At 37.7% G+C, this 18,560-nt stretch overlaps 1 protein-coding gene across 4 annotated transcripts in view; it reads left to right on the top strand.

Annotated features, from left to right (window-relative positions):
* Positions 1–1,209: 1,209 nt before the first annotated feature.
* The window catches only part of LOC100918953 (chymase), a 124,910-nt gene continuing 107,559 nt past the window's right edge, over positions 1,210–18,560 (top strand). For 2 of the 4 annotated variants that reach the window (XM_031955107.1, XM_031955109.1), the window contains exon 1: positions 1,226–1,338. In XM_031955107.1, the coding sequence (XP_031810967.1) occupies positions 1,275–1,338 (64 nt within the window). In that variant the 5' untranslated portion in view covers positions 1,226–1,274. Of the gene's footprint in view, positions 1,339–1,886; positions 2,035–2,674; positions 2,811–4,003; positions 4,262–4,726; positions 5,384–18,560 lie in introns of those variants that run through there. The other 2 variants (XM_003758818.4, XM_031955108.1) reach the window with 2 other exon arrangements.

The following is an 18,560-nucleotide window of genomic DNA, read 5'->3' as shown; positions in this document are numbered from 1 at the left end:
CTGAGTTTAAATCTGGCCTCAGACACTTAACACTTCCTAGCTGTGTGTCCCTGGGCAACTCATGTAACCCCAAATGCCTCAGCAAAAAAAAGAAAAAGGTTCTTAGTTTTAACAGCACTTTTTGTTGTAGCAAAGAACTGGTAACAAAGTTAATGCTCATCATCTAGGGAATGGATGAGTAAATTATGTCACATGAATGAGAAGGGATATTATTTTTCCCTAAAAATTGATGGATGGGACCAATTCAAAGAAAACTGGGGAAATTAGTATGAATGGCTTGAGGGAGGTAAGCAGAAATGAGAGTACAAATGTATACATACAGTGACTTCAATGGGAGAACTTGGAAAGACTTAAGAACTTTCATAAATGTAATAAATAGTCATAACAATTCAGAAGACTGATGGTAAATATATGTGGATGGGAGATAGAGGCAAAGACAAGAATCAGGTGAGTGAGCTAATAGAAAATATTTTCCTCCTGTGTTTCCCCATTAATGTTCCCAGACTCAATAAAAACAAAAGATGTCTTCACTTCTGATCTTGGCCCATTTAGTGATCTGTCTGGATTTCTTTTGGTTCTCAATGGACTTGAGTAATACTCCTAAATGATCATGAATGGACATGCTCCTAAGTCAGGACTCAACAAAGTCAAGTGAGATACAGAATGAAAAAGGGGTCACCCTTCCTTTCCCCCATATAGATATTATTACCTTCACCTCATTGCCTCTTTTCCACAATCCCATTCCTTTCCTCTTGTCATATCAGGTTTTTTCTATCCTTTCTCTTCTGTCATTTCCCACCACTTCCTCTCTCCCATACCCTTCACTTTAATTCCACCTTCCAGAGGACTTCAGACTCATCTTTGCTCAGAGTTACATATTCTGATAATATCATATGTAAACATTGTTCATACTGTAAAAACCTTGAAAACAAGTATTATTTGGGTTGGGAAGAGGGACTTGGTGATTGTTATTTTTTGTGGGGTTTTTTGGTGTATGTAGCCCTTAGCAAGTGACACATAAGAAGTGCTTTATTTGATAGCTTGATTACTCCAAGTCACAACTTGGGGAACACAGAGGGGAGTCAAGAGAAACTGCAGGAGAAATTATATTTAATCAGATAACTGGCTCTGCCCCAAATGGAAGAAATCATAACCAGGAAGTTCCTGTGGTCAGGGTGCCCTTCCCTCTTCTACCTGCCTTAGCTACAAATGACAGAAGGTAGGAGAGAGCTGGAGCAGAAGCAGCATCTGCTCTGTGTATCCTCTCTGGGAAGATGAAGCTCCTCCCCCTCCTCCTCCTCCTGCTGACTTTTCTTCTGTCTCATGAGACTGGAGCTGGTGAGTCTCCTTTTGCCCTGAGAATCAGGCTTGAGTTAGAGTTCTACATCCCAGAAGTACATGTGGCAGTGTCTCAGGACAGAGCCTTCTGCCTTGAAGACACGTCTTATTGGGCCCAATCTCTTTCTACAGAAGCTCTCCTTATTCAAATTTTTTCAAAGTTTTAGTTTTACCTACTAAGGAGGGAAGCTGATGACCTGACCTGTACTTGGATAAGGACTAAAGGTAAAGATTAGGTAAAAGTAAAGGGATAAAGGGTTGGGACTCAAGCTTATGAGATATTGCCCTATGCTGAAATAGAGATGGATATTGTAAGGGGATGTAAGAAATATAGTGATGATGATATTTCAGAGTCACAAGATTGGACTTCATTCCAGAAGGGAAAAAAGGAGACCTGAGAAGTAATAATGACTGAGGAAAAGCCTAGGGGGATTGGGTTTGGGCTATGTAGGAAATGGTGTCCCATTATTTCTATGGACCTGATGTTTTGTCTCAGTTGTGTATATCTATATATTTGGGGTATGTGCATGTGGGCGGTTCTCTTTCAGATGAGATCGTTGGAGGGAAAGAATCAATGCCCCATTCCCGCCCTTACATGGCTTTTCTGGAAATCAAGCGTTGTAAAAGAAATTTCACCTGTGGTGGGTTCCTGATTCGAAGAGACTTTGTGATGACAGCAGCCCATTGTGAAGGAGAGTAAGTGTGTCTATTCCCCTTCCCCCTCCCTGATGCTCACCAGGTGAGGGATGCATTAAATAAGAGTCTGACAAGGGCACTCCTGTCTCTTGGGGGCTACTCAACTGAAAGGAAAAGAATCCTAGTCTGAGCAAAAGCAAGAGCGAGCAAGAATATTTATGCTCCTAGTTGATATTTGCCCTTCCCCCTTTATCCACTTTCGATGACTGTCCTGCCCTAAATGATGAAGCTCATGCTTCAGATCTTACCACCCAAGATTCCATATCTCAGCCAATTTCTTCTTCCCTGATACACCATGATACTCATGTTTTTGGTGCTCCCAGAACTTAGCAACTGTAGTTATATGGAGAACTGAACTCTATCACAGGGTTCTCTGGGAGCAAACAGGGTGCAGTGAACCTCCTCTTAATTTCATCCTTGACCTTCTGGACTTTCTGTTCCCTGGAGGCTGAATCAAGAGCAGATCCACTTGTCACCCTGTCCTCATCTCAATAACCCTCCCAAAGGAAGTTAGGGAACTGGTAATAAAGTGAATGCCCATCATCTAGGGAATGGATGAATAAATTAATGCATATGAATGTTCCTTCTATGAAGAATCTGGAAATCCTAATACCTCCCTCTTCTCTTGCTTCTTCAACAGCTCTATCACAGTAAAACTTGGAGTACATAACATCAGAAAGCCAGAAGAGACTTGGCAGACCCTTAAAGTCAAGCATCAATTTCTTCACCCAAAATATAATACTGAAAGGTCTCTCAATGACATCATGTTACTAAAGGTAATAATTAATGGGAAAAAAAAGAACTAGGAGTCAATTAAGTTTGATCTTGCCCCTGTCATAGCTGTGTCACTTTGGCCAAGTAACTTGAATGTTTAGACCTTTAATTTTCTTATCTATACCATGAAAAGTTTAACAAAAAGATGTGTGAGGTCCATTCTTACTTCAATATTCCTTGTTCAATGTTCAGAGATGGGGGGAGAGAGGGCAGATCAGCCTATTTTACTTATCCACAAAGAACAGAACCATTAGTAACAGGTGGGAGGAGGGAGTGGAGAGGTCCATATTTCAGTTCTGTCTGAATAAGAAAAATACCCTTCATAGGATCATAGACTTAGACTTAGAAGGAATCTTAGAGACCGTCTAGTCCAACCCCTTCAATTTATAAATGAGGAAACCCTGGCTCAGAGATGTTTGAACACCTTGCCCAGGATTACATAGCTACTAAGAGCTAGAGGTAGTATTTGAACCCAGGTCTTCTTGGCTCCAAATTCAACCCTCTACCCACTAACACTCTTAGAATCAGGCCTTCCCAGAGATCAAATCCAAGAGCTCGTTCATGAAATATTCCACTAGACCAATAAGCCAACAATTCAGGAAGCAGTAAATCCCCCATTACTGAAGGTCTTCAAAGGTTGGATGTCAAGGAGGACATTTCTATTTGGGAACAAATCATACTATCATGTCTGGGGGCCCTTATAACTCTGAGACACTGTGATAGTTGTTTTAGGGGCTACAGTCTATGAGAACTGTATGACCTAGTAGGAAGCAGTGAATTCTCAATCAGAAAATATGGTCAAGTTCTAACTTCACTTACTGCCTGGGTGACTATGGACAAGTCATTTAACTTCTGTGACCTTCAGTTTTCTCATATGTAAAATGGGAATAATACAATATTCCCTCATTACTCACCTCACAAAAATGTTGTCAGAAAAGCTGAGCATGCTGCCTGGGAAACAAATAGTGCTTATTAAATGCTTTTTCATTCATTCATTCAAATCACTTTGCTACCTATAAAATGCCATGCACATGTGAGAAATCGTGCTTCTTTTCCTTCCCCACTCTATGATGCTATTTCCTTTTCTCTTCCCTTGTTTTCTCAAGAATCTGAAGTCCCTGCATCTGGAGCCCTTGATCCAGCCCATATAACCCATCCCCCGCTCTGACAAAGCCCTCTTCCTTCCTTCTTACAGCTGGAAAAGAAAGCCAAACTGACAACAGCAGTGAATACTCTCCCCCTGCCCTCCAGATTCAATTCTGTCTCACCTGGGCAAGAATGTCTAGCTGCTGGCTGGGGAAGTACAGAACCAAGGGCCCCGGGATCAGAAACTTTACAGGAGGTAGAACTGACACTAATGAATCCCAGTGACTGCACAATGTCTTTTGGCTGTTTTGATGAGAGATCCCAGTTGTGTGCGGGGAATCATACCTCAAGGAAATCAGTATTCTTTGTAAGTTCACATTTCATTTTTCTCTTCTTTGTAAATCACTCTCTCTCTCTAAGAGTCAGAATCCTCCTAAGAAGGGATGGGGTCAGCACTTTCAGCTGGATCCAGGACTTGGGCAGGGGTCTGGAGCATAAGGTTGGGGGGAAGAATGAGGTCTGTGAGAATAGGAAATATTCGAAATCCCCAAATCCAAGTCCCATTTCCCGAGCACTTGTGGGTGGGAGGATAGGAGACTCATTCTCTGCCCCCTCCTCCATATCCTACTCAGAGTTTCAGAGAGATGCTGACAGGGAGGAGAAAAGGAAGCCTGGGTGGAAAGGTGCTTCTGGATATGACTCAAGGAAAGAATTTGTGCTGGAACTTGTGAATCCAGGAAGGCCAGGATTTCTGCAAGAACTCAGAAAGAGCCAGGGCTAAGTGGGGCAAGGGAGGATCAACCTTTCTTGCTTACTCCTCTTTGTCTAATAGGGAGATTCTGGAGGACCCCTCGTGTGTTCTTGTGTGGCCCAAGGAATTGTCTCCTATGGAAACAAAAATGCAAAACCGCCTGCTGTCTTCACAAGAATTGCTCATTACGGCTCCTGGATCAACCAAATCCTAAATGCAAATTAGCCCCTGTGGCCCTGGCTCAGCAAAAAGGAATCTCCCTCCTAAGGCCCAGCCTCCTCTCTGGGACTGTCCCTCACACTAGGACTGTCCCCCTGCCTGCCCAGCTTTGCCCCAGAATCTAAGATGTGTGGGGGAGGGGAAGAGGATAAAGGGTATGAAGAGTTACTCTGGACATTGAACGAAGGTCGACTATGACTGCAATAAACCAAAGCATCCAGGCTTGTGTGTGTGATTACTCTCTCCCACTGTAGTCCCCCCTCTCCCTGCCCAAGACAGCATAGCAGCAAAGGACCTCCTAGAGAAGAGGGAGTCAGTATTCACAATTTTGGAATGGAAGTAAATAGTCCTCATTGTTCTTGGTTGGTTGTTTCCTAATGGCCACTCATTGCATTAGGTTTTATTTGGGTACCACTAAGAATGCTGGTCTATTTTGAAAAGGAAAAAAAAAGGAAGACAGCACGGCCTTCACGTGATAAACTAGTGAGCTTCACTATAGTTCCTAGAAAAATGCTGGCTTTTATTATTTCAAAAATTATTTGTGAACATTTTAAAGGGGATGTAGAGCTTTTATTTCTTTGTCTTTTTTATTCTTTGCTGTAAGGAATGGCTTTCTGGGATGGAGAGAGAAAGATACATGTGGAAATAAAATGATAAAAATTTTTAAAATGCAAAGTATATAAATTAAAAAACTTAAGAAAAGAAAAAAATGAAAGACAAGTAGTCTTCCATAACAGTTTATAATGGTTCATCAAGAATAGCTCATGCTAGATTCTCATTAGTTCCCTTTTTGACTGAATTATTAGACTGATAGATAAGAGGAAAGCCATAGTCTTAGATTTCATCAAGATAGTTGACTGTGGTAAGATCACAGAATTTAAAGCTGAAAGGGATTTTAGAGAATATGTACTGTCTCCTTCATTCTCTGCAAGAATGAGGCACAGATTAAGGTTAAGTTACTCAATTTAATACAGATACTAAATAGTAAATCCAGGTTCTCTGATTGGAAATTCCTACTACCATAGTATCTTTTTGACAGTCTAATGGGAAAGATGCCTTTAATCATCCAAATTATAATATAGTGAAATTTTATGTTAAATATGTTTAGAGTTATTTGAGTAAATCCAAAGAGTAGTCATTAACATCAACCATCAATCTATATTGATCTATTATTGCAGTTTCCTGGGATCTATTCTTTGTACTGTCATGTTAAACACTTTCATCAAGAATTTGGGTAAGGATATATTTGGAATCTTTTTTTTTATTTTTATTTTCCCCATTTACATGTAGAAACAACCTTTTGTTGTTGTTGTTCTTTATACATCTACATTCATTTTTTACATATTTCCTTATGAATCATGTTAGGAGAAAACATCAGAACAAAAGGGAAAAATCATGAGAGAGAAAATAAAACAGAAAAAAAAAAAGTGAACATAGCATGCATTGATTTACATTCACTCTCCATAGTGCTTTTTCTATATTTGGGTGGTGTTTTCCAAAAGTTTATTGGGGTTACCTTGGATTACTGAACTCTGAGAAGAATCAAGTTTCTCATATTGATCACAGTGTGTGGGACAAGATCCACCAGCTCAGATAAATCAAATAAATTAAGGAGATTTCTCAAGGCAAAAGCAGAAAGGAATTCCATTACAATCTTGCCAGAAAGGACGTCTCCCTCCCCACAAGCAGTTAGGCAAAAAGAAGGGAGGCCTGTTAGGGGTCTCAGCCCTAACTCCCGAGTGAAACAGGCCTTATGTGACCAGCACTGCCTGTCCACCTGAAATGGCAGACTGTGAGTAATGAGGGGTAAGAGCCAGGATGATGAGAGACTCCGTTTATTACAAAGACTGCAGGTCCTTTTATCATCTTAGTGCTTGTTTCTAGTTACTACTTCATATGTAATCACATTCTAGCCTATAATTGATGCATGATTCTCTACAGGAAGCTACACGTAGACATGATGTGTGCATTCCTTTCCTAATAAAGATATTCAAAGTACCCCCTCTAAGGTCCAGCACGCCTCTCCTGGGAACTGCCACGTTGCTCCTTAGGGTGGGACCCCCTTCCTCCCAGTGGCATCTTATCCCAAAAGCCATCACCACTCTTGAGGTAGGCAATACACTTGATTAGAGATCTTCTGGAGATAGTTATTAAGTATTTCAAAGTTGTTTATCTTTACATCGTTGATGTCCTTGCATAAATTGTTTTCTGGGTTCTGTTCACTTTACTCTGTATTACTTCCTACTACTCTGGATTCTCTGCAAACATCTCTTTCATCATTTCTTATAGCACAATGACATTCCATTATATCCACATATCAGAATTTGTTCAATCATCAACCAGTTGTGTAAGAGATCTAAGGTTCCTCTTGCTTTGAATTCTTTTCTTATTTCTCCTCTTTAATCCTATTTAGGATCAAAAAGACTACTTTGCTTATGATTATTCTCTCTCCAGTTTGTTTTAACTCCTTCTTAAGCTCCTCCCATTTTGCTTCTTTCCCTTATTGCATTTGATGTATTTCAGGGGTTTTTACACATTTCCACAGTTATCATGCTGTCCAAGAAAAAATCAAATCAGAAAGGAAAAAAATTAAAAAGAAAACAAAAAGCAAGCAAACAGCAACAAAAAGGTGAAAACTCTATGGGGTGATCCATGTTCTTTCCCCACAGCCTCTTTCTGGATGCAGATGACTCCATCACTAGCTTATTGGAATTGTTCTGAATCACCTCATTGTTGAAAAGTTCCACGTCCATCAGAATTGATCATCACATTATTTTGTTGTTGCTGTGTATAATGTTCACTTGGTTCTACTCACTTCTTTTAGCATTAGTTCATGTAAGTCTCTCCAGACTTTTCTTTAATATTCCTTCTGATCATTTCTTATAGAACAATAACATTCCAAAACACACATATTCTGTAACTTATTCAGCCATTTCCCAACTAATTACTCATTTACAGACACATACTCTGAATCCAGTTTTGTCTAGTACAATATCCATTCATTTCCCAGTGTTCTTTCTTTGGGTCCATCATTGATCAATTGAATCAGTTGTTTTTCTTATAAAATAATTCACATTCTATTCTGTTTTTCTCATTCTTTATACTCTGTTTGGTTACTTCTTGGTCTCTCAGCATTATGGGCTTCCCCTGTCCTATTCTAATTTTCAAAGAATTATTTTCATCTTTGAGACTTTGTATTTTGTTTGGGTAATTTTTTTTTCATAATCTTCTTGTTTTTCTTGAATGATATATATATGCATATATATGATTATATAAATATGATTTTTTCCTCAATATCTATTGTATGGGTCAACGAAGGAACATCACATGGTGCAACAAGGAAGTAAAAGGCCTTAGTGCCTGAGGCTCCTGGATGTGACAGAGCTAGCAGGAGCTGCCATGAATGCAAAAACTCTGGCTGCATTGAGGAGGCATCATCAGCAACAGGCATCTCCTCTTATTGGCTGTGCATGTGACCTCTTAGACCCAAGATAACCAGGGGGGTAGTCCGGGGAAATGATGGACTGAGGAAACAACAGCTCAGAACAGTCCCCAGCACCTCCTGGTGTTGGATCAGACGCATAACTATCAAAGTAAACAGAATTACAAGAACCTGAGCTTCCATCCCTGAAAAGGGTCAGACTAGTCGCTACAGAGACCCTTAGTGTATTAAATGACTCTCTTCAAAAACATTAGATTTGGTTGAAATGACAATAATTTTCATTGAACCTTAACTTTAAATAATAAATTACCTTTATTAGTTAAAAACTGGGAAATCCTTGCTATACTTCAAACTAATTATTGTATAATAAAGAAAACTCACAACCTTCTTTTTAATAAATAAAATCTCTGATTTCCACCGATGGAGATAAGCACCTGCTCTGTAAATTATAATCTTAGAGGACTGCATAACTAGTCAAGAGACTTGCTCAGGCTCACACAGTATTCACATGTGAGATGTAGATTCTCCTGACACTACAACTAGCTTCTACTATTCACTAAGCTTCTGCTGCTTCTCACATTTACTTTTACCCAGTTGGAGCATCTCCATACCCTGACTTTTTTTCTTTTAATCAGTTCTCTTTATGAGATTGTACTGTTATCTTAAACACTTACTTTGAAGTGTAGGCAGTTTTCTCAGGAAAGTCATCCAATGAAATGACCAAAGTCATGGTACTCTACCATTTGCCTTTTTTTCCATTAGATTGTAAGTTCTTGAAAACAGAGACTGCCTCTTTTTCTTATTTGTATCCCAGAGTTTAGCACATAGTGTTATGTGACTGACATACAGTAGGCACTCAATAAATGTTTATTGAATTGAATTGAAAAGTATTGCAAACTTAAAATATTAAGCAATGACTATCACAGAAAGTCCTGAAGCAAAGCTGACTTTCTTCCCTCTATAGAAAAATCTCACACAGAAGAGGAGACACTGAATTCCACATCATGCTACTCCCCTACCCTCATAAAAAAGTAATTAGTTGCTCCCTCTTTTCAACTTGCACCACAGAAACACACTAAAATAATCTCCTGGGAACCTCCTAAAGAGACCATTCTGGGCCAAGCCTAGAGTTTTGAAATGTTTCAGCTGTACCCAAAAGCATAGGATGTGACATATCTCCTTTCTCACAATATAAGGGTGAGAATGCTAGAGGCGCAAAATGTAGCATATCCTATCAGAACCGGTCATTTTGGTAGTGGTTTTGCTTAATTGTTTTCTTTGTTACAAATGCAGGTACAATTTGTGAGAGATACTGAGGTATGTTAGGCAAAGATTCAGTGAAGACTGAAAAAAACAAAACCTCTAAAACCTCTAAATATATAACCTCTAAAAACCTCTAAAAATAATAATTGGAATTTCAGGTGATGAGAGAAAAAAATCTGAGGCTTTCCTGATAAGGAGGAATTGCCATTCTACAGCCTCACTCAGCTTTCAGGACCACAGGAAGGACAGTTGTTGCAACTTAGACAATGGAATTAATGATTTAATTATTGTTATATATAAAAATTATCACAGTTTATTCTGCTTTAGGACCATGTTGGAAGTTTTCATCCACTCTCCAAGAATACCTCTGTCTTGTCCCTTTGGGATTCTGAGATGCTTCTCACCAGGGACATTTTATGAGAAAGACACTGAAGATACAGTGTGGTGGCAGACCAAAAGGGAATATCGTACTCCATCTCTGTACACATACTTTAAACAGAGAAAAATACCAAACCCTCCAGAAGCCAGTTTGATAAGATATATGATGCAATGTCCTTTTCTTCTTTGTAACACACTATGCAGTTAATATTCTACCTACTTATAGTATGCTTAGGTACAAAGATATAGAATATTTGTATTCATATACATATGTGTATGTATATACATGTATACAAATGTGTATGATTATACAAATATACATAAGTGTGTGTGTGTGTGTGTGTGTACAAATGAATTACAACATAATTTTAAAATATTTGCAACTAGGGTTTTATATAGGACTTACCACTGACTGGTTGTTTCATCCTACTCATTTTAACTTAATTCAGTTCACTAAGCATTTAATTTAATTCAATAAACATTGAATGCAGGCCTTTGGTTATTAACTCAGGAACTGATAAATAGTTTAGGTTCTGAAACATTTTTCATCACTGAACAACCTAAGTTTGAAAAAGAAATGAAACAGGAACTTTAATCACCAGTATTCATATCAGTTTTCATCCCTTAGCTGAATAGTTCTGCTCTCTGACAACAGGACAACAGGACAGGGCCTCTAAATCCAGGCCCAAACAATCTTAACTGTCTCTCAGTTCTTTCCACAAGAAAAACATGGTGCTTGAAGGGTTGAGAAATGACTTCGGACAGAAAGCCAAGAAAGAGGAGATTGTAAAGCACCAGGATTCTCTCTCCTGCCTTTTACCCCAATGACAGCCTAAAACCAAAGAAAGGGAAAAGTTTCACTTATGGTTGTTATTGTTTTATTATTTTATTTTTAATAAAGTTTTTTTTTTATTTTCAGAGCACATGCATAAATAGCTTTCAACCCTCACCCTTGCAAAACCTTGTATTCCAAATTATTTTTCTCCCTTTTTTTACCCCATCCTCCCCCCTTGATGGCAAATAATCCAATATATGTTAATATATGCAATTCTTTTATACATATTTCCAAATTCTCATGCTGCACAAGAAAAATAAGATCAAAATGGAAAAAATGAGAAAGAAAAAATGAAAACAAACAACAACAACAGCAAAAGTGAAAATACTGAAGTCTATGATCCACACTCAGTCCCCAGTCCTCTTTCTGAGTGCTCTCTCCATCACAAAACTATTAGAAGTGGCCTGAATCATTTCATTGATGAAAAAAGCTACATCTATCAGAATTGATCATTACATAATCTTGTTGATGCTATGTACAATGCTTCTCTTGCTTCTACTCACTTCAAATAGCATGAATTCATACAAGTTTCTCCAGAATTTTCTGAAATCATCCTGCTGGTCATTTCTTACAGAACAATAATGTTCCATAAGATTCATACACCATTACTTATTCTCCACTGAGAAGCATCCATTCAGTTTTCAGGTCCTTACTACTACAAAAGGGGCTACTACAAACATTTTTCTCATGTGAGTCCTTTTCCCTTAAAAGAGGGAAAAGTCAAAGTCAAGAGATTCACCAGGAAGGTTTTTCTTTATCTACCATGAATTTCTTTTCATATATCACCTAGAAGGTGAGAGATTGTACTCTGAGACTTTACATAAATCTACTTTTCCTCTCATGATGTAGCCGTTAAAGGGTTTCTTAAGAAACTTTAAGCTATTCATTGAATTGGGACAACAGCTATTTTGTCCCCATAACCCATCTCTAGTGATGGAGACCTGGATTACTTAAAAAACTCATTTTCCTGGATGTATCACATAAATACAGCTTCTCTTTTCTGTGTTCACCTTAAAAATAAGAGGTTGTATTCTGGTGATAACATATACGATTATTTTATAACTCAATTTAGCAGAAACATTTATTTGGGTACTGACTATATGCAGGGCAGTCGGTCCATAAGCATCACCTATATGCAGGCTGGGATAAAAAAAAAAAAAAAAAAAAAGCAAAAGTCCCTGCTTACAAAGAGACCTCATGTCTAATGACAGAACAACTGTATGTGCAGAGATAGCTGAATAACCAATAGAGGAAGGCACTAGCACTGGGGAATTGGAAAGGCTTCTTGGGGAAGATGGGATTTTGGCTGAACATTGAAGAAGCCACAAGTCAGAATGAGAAAGTGTTCCGTACAAGGAGGCATCACAGTCTAGAGACAGGATGCCCTCTGCTGGGAACAATGAAAGAATCATTATTCCTGGATAACCCAGGTATGTGGTGGGCTCACTGTCTATATCTGGGAACTCAAAAATAAAGTAAGCCAAATTTTTGGTACTTATTGTGGTAAAACATGTCAATAAATAAGTGTAATGAAAAGGTAATCTAAGAGAACATAATAACTAGGTAGGTCGGGAGGGAAGGACTATGGAACCAACAACAAATGGGACTTTGGAATACAATGGTAGAAAGTCAAGACAAAACAAGTCAAATCCATGTAACAATCTACATAATATAACTTATCTTGTGAGTTACCTTAAGGATATGTGGCTTAAGTGCTACATTCTCTCACACTGAAAAAGCTGTGCACTCGAATCATCTATATAAGGAACAATTATAAGAAAAAGAGGTTATGCATGAGAGGAAAAGGGAAGAAAGACTTGGTCCTTTGGACAAGGTCCTCAGAGAAGAAATATACTGCTCTCTGCCCTCCTCTCACTTTTATACTTGAGTGGCAAAAATAGAAAATTAATAATAATAACCAAAATTAAGTGATGATACCAGTGGCAGTTTGAGATCTGGCAGTAACCCTTGGGTGAGGCTTCATCATAAATCTCTCAGGTCTTTGAGGTTTTATATTTCAGTGATGGAAAGCTCATTCTCTCAGATAGTAATGAGGCTTAATGGGAACCTAAAGTGGAGTCAAAGCAAGCGCATTGGAAGCTGTCATAGAAATGATTCTCTAATCCCATTTCAGAAAAAGAAATAGAACAGGCAATTAAACAACTCCCTAAGAAAAAATCCCCAGGACCACATGGATTTACATGTAGTTTAAACATTTAAGAACAATTGGCTAATACTATATAAATTATTTGATAAAATAGGGGAATGAAGGAGTCCTACCAAATTCCTTCTTAACTGGTTATGGTACTGATACCTAAACCTGGTGACTGAAAACCAGAAGAAAATTACAGACCAATCTCCTAATGAATATTGATGCTAAAATCTTAAATAGATATTAGCAAAAAGACTGAAAATCATCTCCAAGATAATACACGGTCGTGGTTTGTAGGCTGGTTCAGTAATAGGAAAGCTATCAATATAATTGTATTAATATGCGTTAATAAAAACCATACAGTCATCTCAATAGATGCAGAAAAGCATTTGATAAAATCCATTCCTATTAAAAACGCGAGGTGAATAAAATGGACTTATTAGTAATCATCTATTTGAAACCATCAGTAAACATCATATATATATGGACGCAAACTGCAACCATTCCCAATAGAATAAGGTGAAGTGGGTTGCTTCCCACTAACTCCACAGTTACTATTTAATATTAAAACACTAGCTTTAACAATAAAAACTGAGAAGATTAAAGGAATAAAATGACAATGAAACCAGGGTATCGCCTTTGCCGATGACATAAATCAGTATGTAGAGAACTGAGAGATTCTGCTAAAGTTATTTAAATAATCACAACATAGTTGTGAAATAAACATAATATCACTATTAAAATCATGATCAAGTTACAGTAATTCCATTAAAGTAACCTGATATAATATTGGATCTATCACCAGGGAAAATCAAACTTTATGGAGCAAAATTACGGATAACTTACTGCAATTAAGTCTGATCTAACCAGTGGAAAAATATTAAATGCTCTTGGATAGGGCAGTGGTAATAAAATGACAATATTACTTGACATTATTTACAATTTCTTCATTAGATTTGGCTTATTTTATTAAGCTGAAAAGTAACAACAAAGTTCTGTGAGCTTAAAGATTGGAGTTTCAGGGAATTGGTAAAAAAAAAAAATCAGAAATGAAGGTGGCTTAACTGTACCAGATCAAACTACTATGAAACTGATTACCAAAAACCTTCGGTATTGGCTGAGGTCAGTTGATTTGGTCAGTGAATAGTTGATTCTTCTAGTCATAAATATAGCAACCTAGTCTTGGGCAGCTGGTCCCAGCAGGATGAAGACTTTACTGTTCAGTAAAAATTGCTGGGAAGAGTGAAATATATGGCAGCTTAGGGTCCTGCCAACATACAATACACCCAAGGCTGGTCAAATGGGTTCATATTACAAAAATAGTGTAATAATTGAAGACAGATTAGTTTTCTCAGAACCTGTGGAAGAGATTATTGGCGGGCTTGGGTCTTCTGATCACAATGATTCAGTTCTCACCAAACTGAGGTTTTTGAACATTCAATGGACAGATGAAATGACAGATATTCAGTTCTGATAAAGGTCATTTAATGTAATTGCTCTAATTTATAAAATTAAATAATTGAAAACGGTTAAAGGATGAAGACAAGACAATTCTCAGATGAAGAAATTGAAACTATTTAGATGTGAAAAGATGTCAAGTCATTATTAATCAGAGAAATGCAAATTAAGACAACTCTAAGATACCACTACACACATCAGATTGGCTAAGATGACCAGGAAAAAATAATGATGATTGGAGGATGCGGGAAAACTGGGACGTTGAGTAGCTGCTGGTGGGTTGTAGACAAATCCAACCATTTTTGGAGAGTAGTTTGGAACTATGTAAAGGTTATCAAACTGTCCTTTGATCCAGCAGTGTTACTAGGATACCTCCGAGATTATAAGAAGAAGGACCTGTATGAATGTTTTGTGGCAGCCCTTTTTGTGAGTGGCTAAAAACTTGGAAACTGGATGGATCATCCATCAGTTGAGTAATGAATAAATTGTGGTATAGATATTATGGAATATTGCTGTTCTGTAAAGTAACAGGATAATTTCAGAAGGCCTGGAGACTTACACGAACTGGTACTAGTGAAATGAGCAGGACCAGGGAGGATCATTGACTACTTCAACAACAATACTATGTGATGACCAATTTGATGGACCAGGCCATCCCTCATCAACGAGATCAACCAGTGTTCCTATTTGGGTGGTAATGAACTGAACTAGCTATACTGAAAAACTCTGGAGATGACTAAAAACCATTACATTGATTCCCAATCCCTATATTTATACACCTACATTTTGATTCCTTCACAAATATTTATTTCAATATTTCAGAGTCTGATTCTTTTTGTGCAACAAAACCACTTGTTTGGTCCTTCTTCACTTCCTTTATTATCTAATTTATATTTTAATATATTTATCCTGAATCATCCTGCCATCTAAGGGAGATTGGGGGAGTGAGGTGACAGTGGAACAGAGGCTTGGCAATTGTTAATGCTGTAAGTTACCCATGCATATATCTACTGTAAATAAAAGGCTATTAAATAAAATAAATAAATATATAAATAAATGTGAAAAATGATTTAGTGATGGTCTGAATGGCTGTCGACTCATAAAATCTGACACTATGATTCATGTGCATGTGGATGGGACACAGTGGTCATGCTTGCCTCTCTAGATTTACTGACTTCAGAGATGACCCTCAAAGTCATCCTCAACTTCCACAGCCAGGCGCTTGCAAGGATCAAATACTTTAACTCTATGCTAATCAACATTGTCTTAATTTATGAAGCAAATTGAAGAAAAGGCCAGAAGATACTTTGTTGGAAGGTCCAACTTTCCCTGCCCCTAGCCCACTTGACCTGATGGGGTTGGGGATACAGGTTAGAACATGGATAAAGGCAGGAGATATGAAGTGGAATTATTTTTAATCATTCCTTCAACTGAATCCTTATAACTAAATTACTAAAGTAGATATGAAGATGAAAAGCGAAGGTAGAAATGAGCAAGTCGAAATGGAGGGTCAGGACTTTTCATGTCTATTGCCAACATTGATCCGTCCCTAAGAAACCAGGAAGTACAAAAGTTTCTCCATTCTGCTAACTTTCATTGCCAATTAAACAACAAACAATGAGGGGTCCTAAACCTGAGGTCTTGAACAGCATCTTTATCTCTAGGATATTTTGTTTCCTTGGTAAAATTTCCTTTTATCACCTCTAAGAACAGCCTTTTCCCAAAGTGAAGAATAGAAATAGTTTAATCATCTCTAAATCAATCCTTGAAATTTCCTTCTAGCTTCCAAAAAGGTATTAATAAGAGTAAATCTAAACTGCAATCTCATCAGTCCTATCTAAGTCATGCCAAGGTCATTCTCTCAACCTAAGTGGTAATTTCTGAATCTAACCTGGAAAGAAATCACCACCTACAACAAATGTTCCAGAGAATATCTGTACTAATAGGGATCATATTTTGCTTCAGCAGATGTTACCACTTTTGTCCTATTTCATTACCGACTGATACTAAATCTCTTGCTGGTTTCTAACACTGCTCTCTCACTATTGCAGACCCTCAATATCTCACATTTAGACTGTTGCAATAATCTGTTGATGTGCCTTTCTGTCTCAAGTCTCTCCCCACTCTACCCCATTCCTCTAATTTCAAAGTAGTCCTCCAAAAGTATAGATCTGACCATGTCAGACCCCCACACACGCCTACTAAATATCCTCCAATGACCCAAGCAAAACCAAAAAATGAGTTCCTATCTACTTTGTTTTTTGTTTTAATCGAAAAAGAAAAGTGTTTGGGTTTTAAATTCAAAAATATGGTCCACAAGGATACTTACGTTGATTGTTCTATTCCATTAAACTGATGCCATTGCTCTATAATAATTTCAACAAAATAATAAATCAAGCTCTGATTTGAATTGCTTGTGGATTTCAAGGTGAAATGCTTATAGTGAACAATTATGATACAGCTCAGGCCTAATCCTCCATTTCCAAATTTTCACCTTGGGACACTGCTGCTCCTCATTAGTAACTTCTTAGCTATTTCAATGAAGCAGGCAGAAGTTCCTCCTGCTAACTCCAGATGTGTCCTCCATAGACCAACCACCATTTTGTAAGTATCTTTCCTATACAAATTACCTCCAATAACCTCATCTCCAGTTCTGGAACTATGATCAAATCAGCAACCACTGTTCCTGCATAGAAGATATTAATCTGCTCTTCCATGGCCCTCAGTATCCCTGTAACTTTCACACTGATTTTCCCTTAGCTGCCATATAACATGGATGTTATCTCCACGATTAGAATCTAAGTTCCTGATATTATTTTGTCCATTGTAAGGTAAGTTCTTTTTTATACATATATGTGTGTATACATATATACCTCATATGTATCCATATATAAATATATTTATGTATATATATTTTATATGTATACAAATATAATATACAGGCACATATGTATATATATATATATATATATATATATATATCCCAAACCAAGAAACAACATTCTCCAATTATTACCCAAATTGTCTCCCCTGAGACAAATGATTAAATTTGGGATTTGAGACTCTTTCTGAGATTTATCCAATCTACTTCACCCTGAAATCTTCTCATTATTTTCTGTTGTTTATTCCGCTAACCAGCAAAGCGATTTTCCTAAAACATAGTTTATATCACGCTCCATCCTCAGTAAACTCTAATGGCTCCTTATTACTTTCAGGATGAAATAAAAATGTTCTGGTGTTCAAAGCTTTTCACAATATATCTACACAAATGTACCCACCCTTCCAGTCCTATACTTTCGCCACCTACACCATTACTTTTTCAGTTCGGATCCCTGGCTATTTCATGAACAAGATGATCCATTTCTTGGTTCTGGATATTTTCTCTGGCTGTCCCCCATACTTATAATGCTTTTCATTCTTATTTATCCCTCTGACTTTCCTGTCTTCACTTTTGATTAAAGTCCTACCTTCTATAGGAAGTCTTTCCCAATGCCTTTTGATTCTTGTCTTTTGCCTCTTGTTTATTTCCAATGTTTTCTTGGCCACAGCTTGCTTATACATATTGTTAACTTCTTTTCTCACTCATTAGACTGTGAACTTTCCAAGGGCAAAAACTGGTTTTGTCCCCCTCTATTTCAACAACGCTAGTACAGTATCTATCTCAGAGCTTCGTGTTTCTTGACGGACTGGCTTATCTTCCTGATTCAATGAAAGGATGAAACTTGGGATTTCAGTCAGAATATGCAATCCTGAGTTCGATCCCAACTCAGACAACATGACCCTCCATTCGTCATTTAACTCGGTTAGTGAGCTGAAGGAAAAACCAAACCGTATGTATGTTTCAAAAAAAAAAAGCTTAAATATGGCATCACATAGAGCCAAACAATAACAGGAAGCGATGGAGGAGAAGGTGGAGCTAGATTTTATGAGGTTGTGTCTTCATTTAGATATGAATGGTCCAAACATGATTCAGGCTAACAATACTGTGGTCCTGAAACTTAGCCAAACTTCAACCAGCCTTCTTCTATATCCTGTGAGGTAGTATTTGTGCATTGACCTCTTGTAGATGCAATGTTGGGTCTTTATGTGTTTTTGGCTGATCTAATTCCTCTGTGAGGAGGCTGGTGAAAATAGTCTGAGATGAAATATCATCAAGTGGCCCCTGAAC

The sequence above is a fragment of the Sarcophilus harrisii genome, chromosome 2 (genome assembly GCF_902635505.1).
Source record: "Sarcophilus harrisii chromosome 2, mSarHar1.11, whole genome shotgun sequence".
Taxonomy (NCBI): Eukaryota; Metazoa; Chordata; class Mammalia; order Dasyuromorphia; family Dasyuridae; genus Sarcophilus; species Sarcophilus harrisii.
Note: the sequence above shows the minus strand (reverse complement) of the source record. Positions and strands in the feature narration are given on the sequence as shown.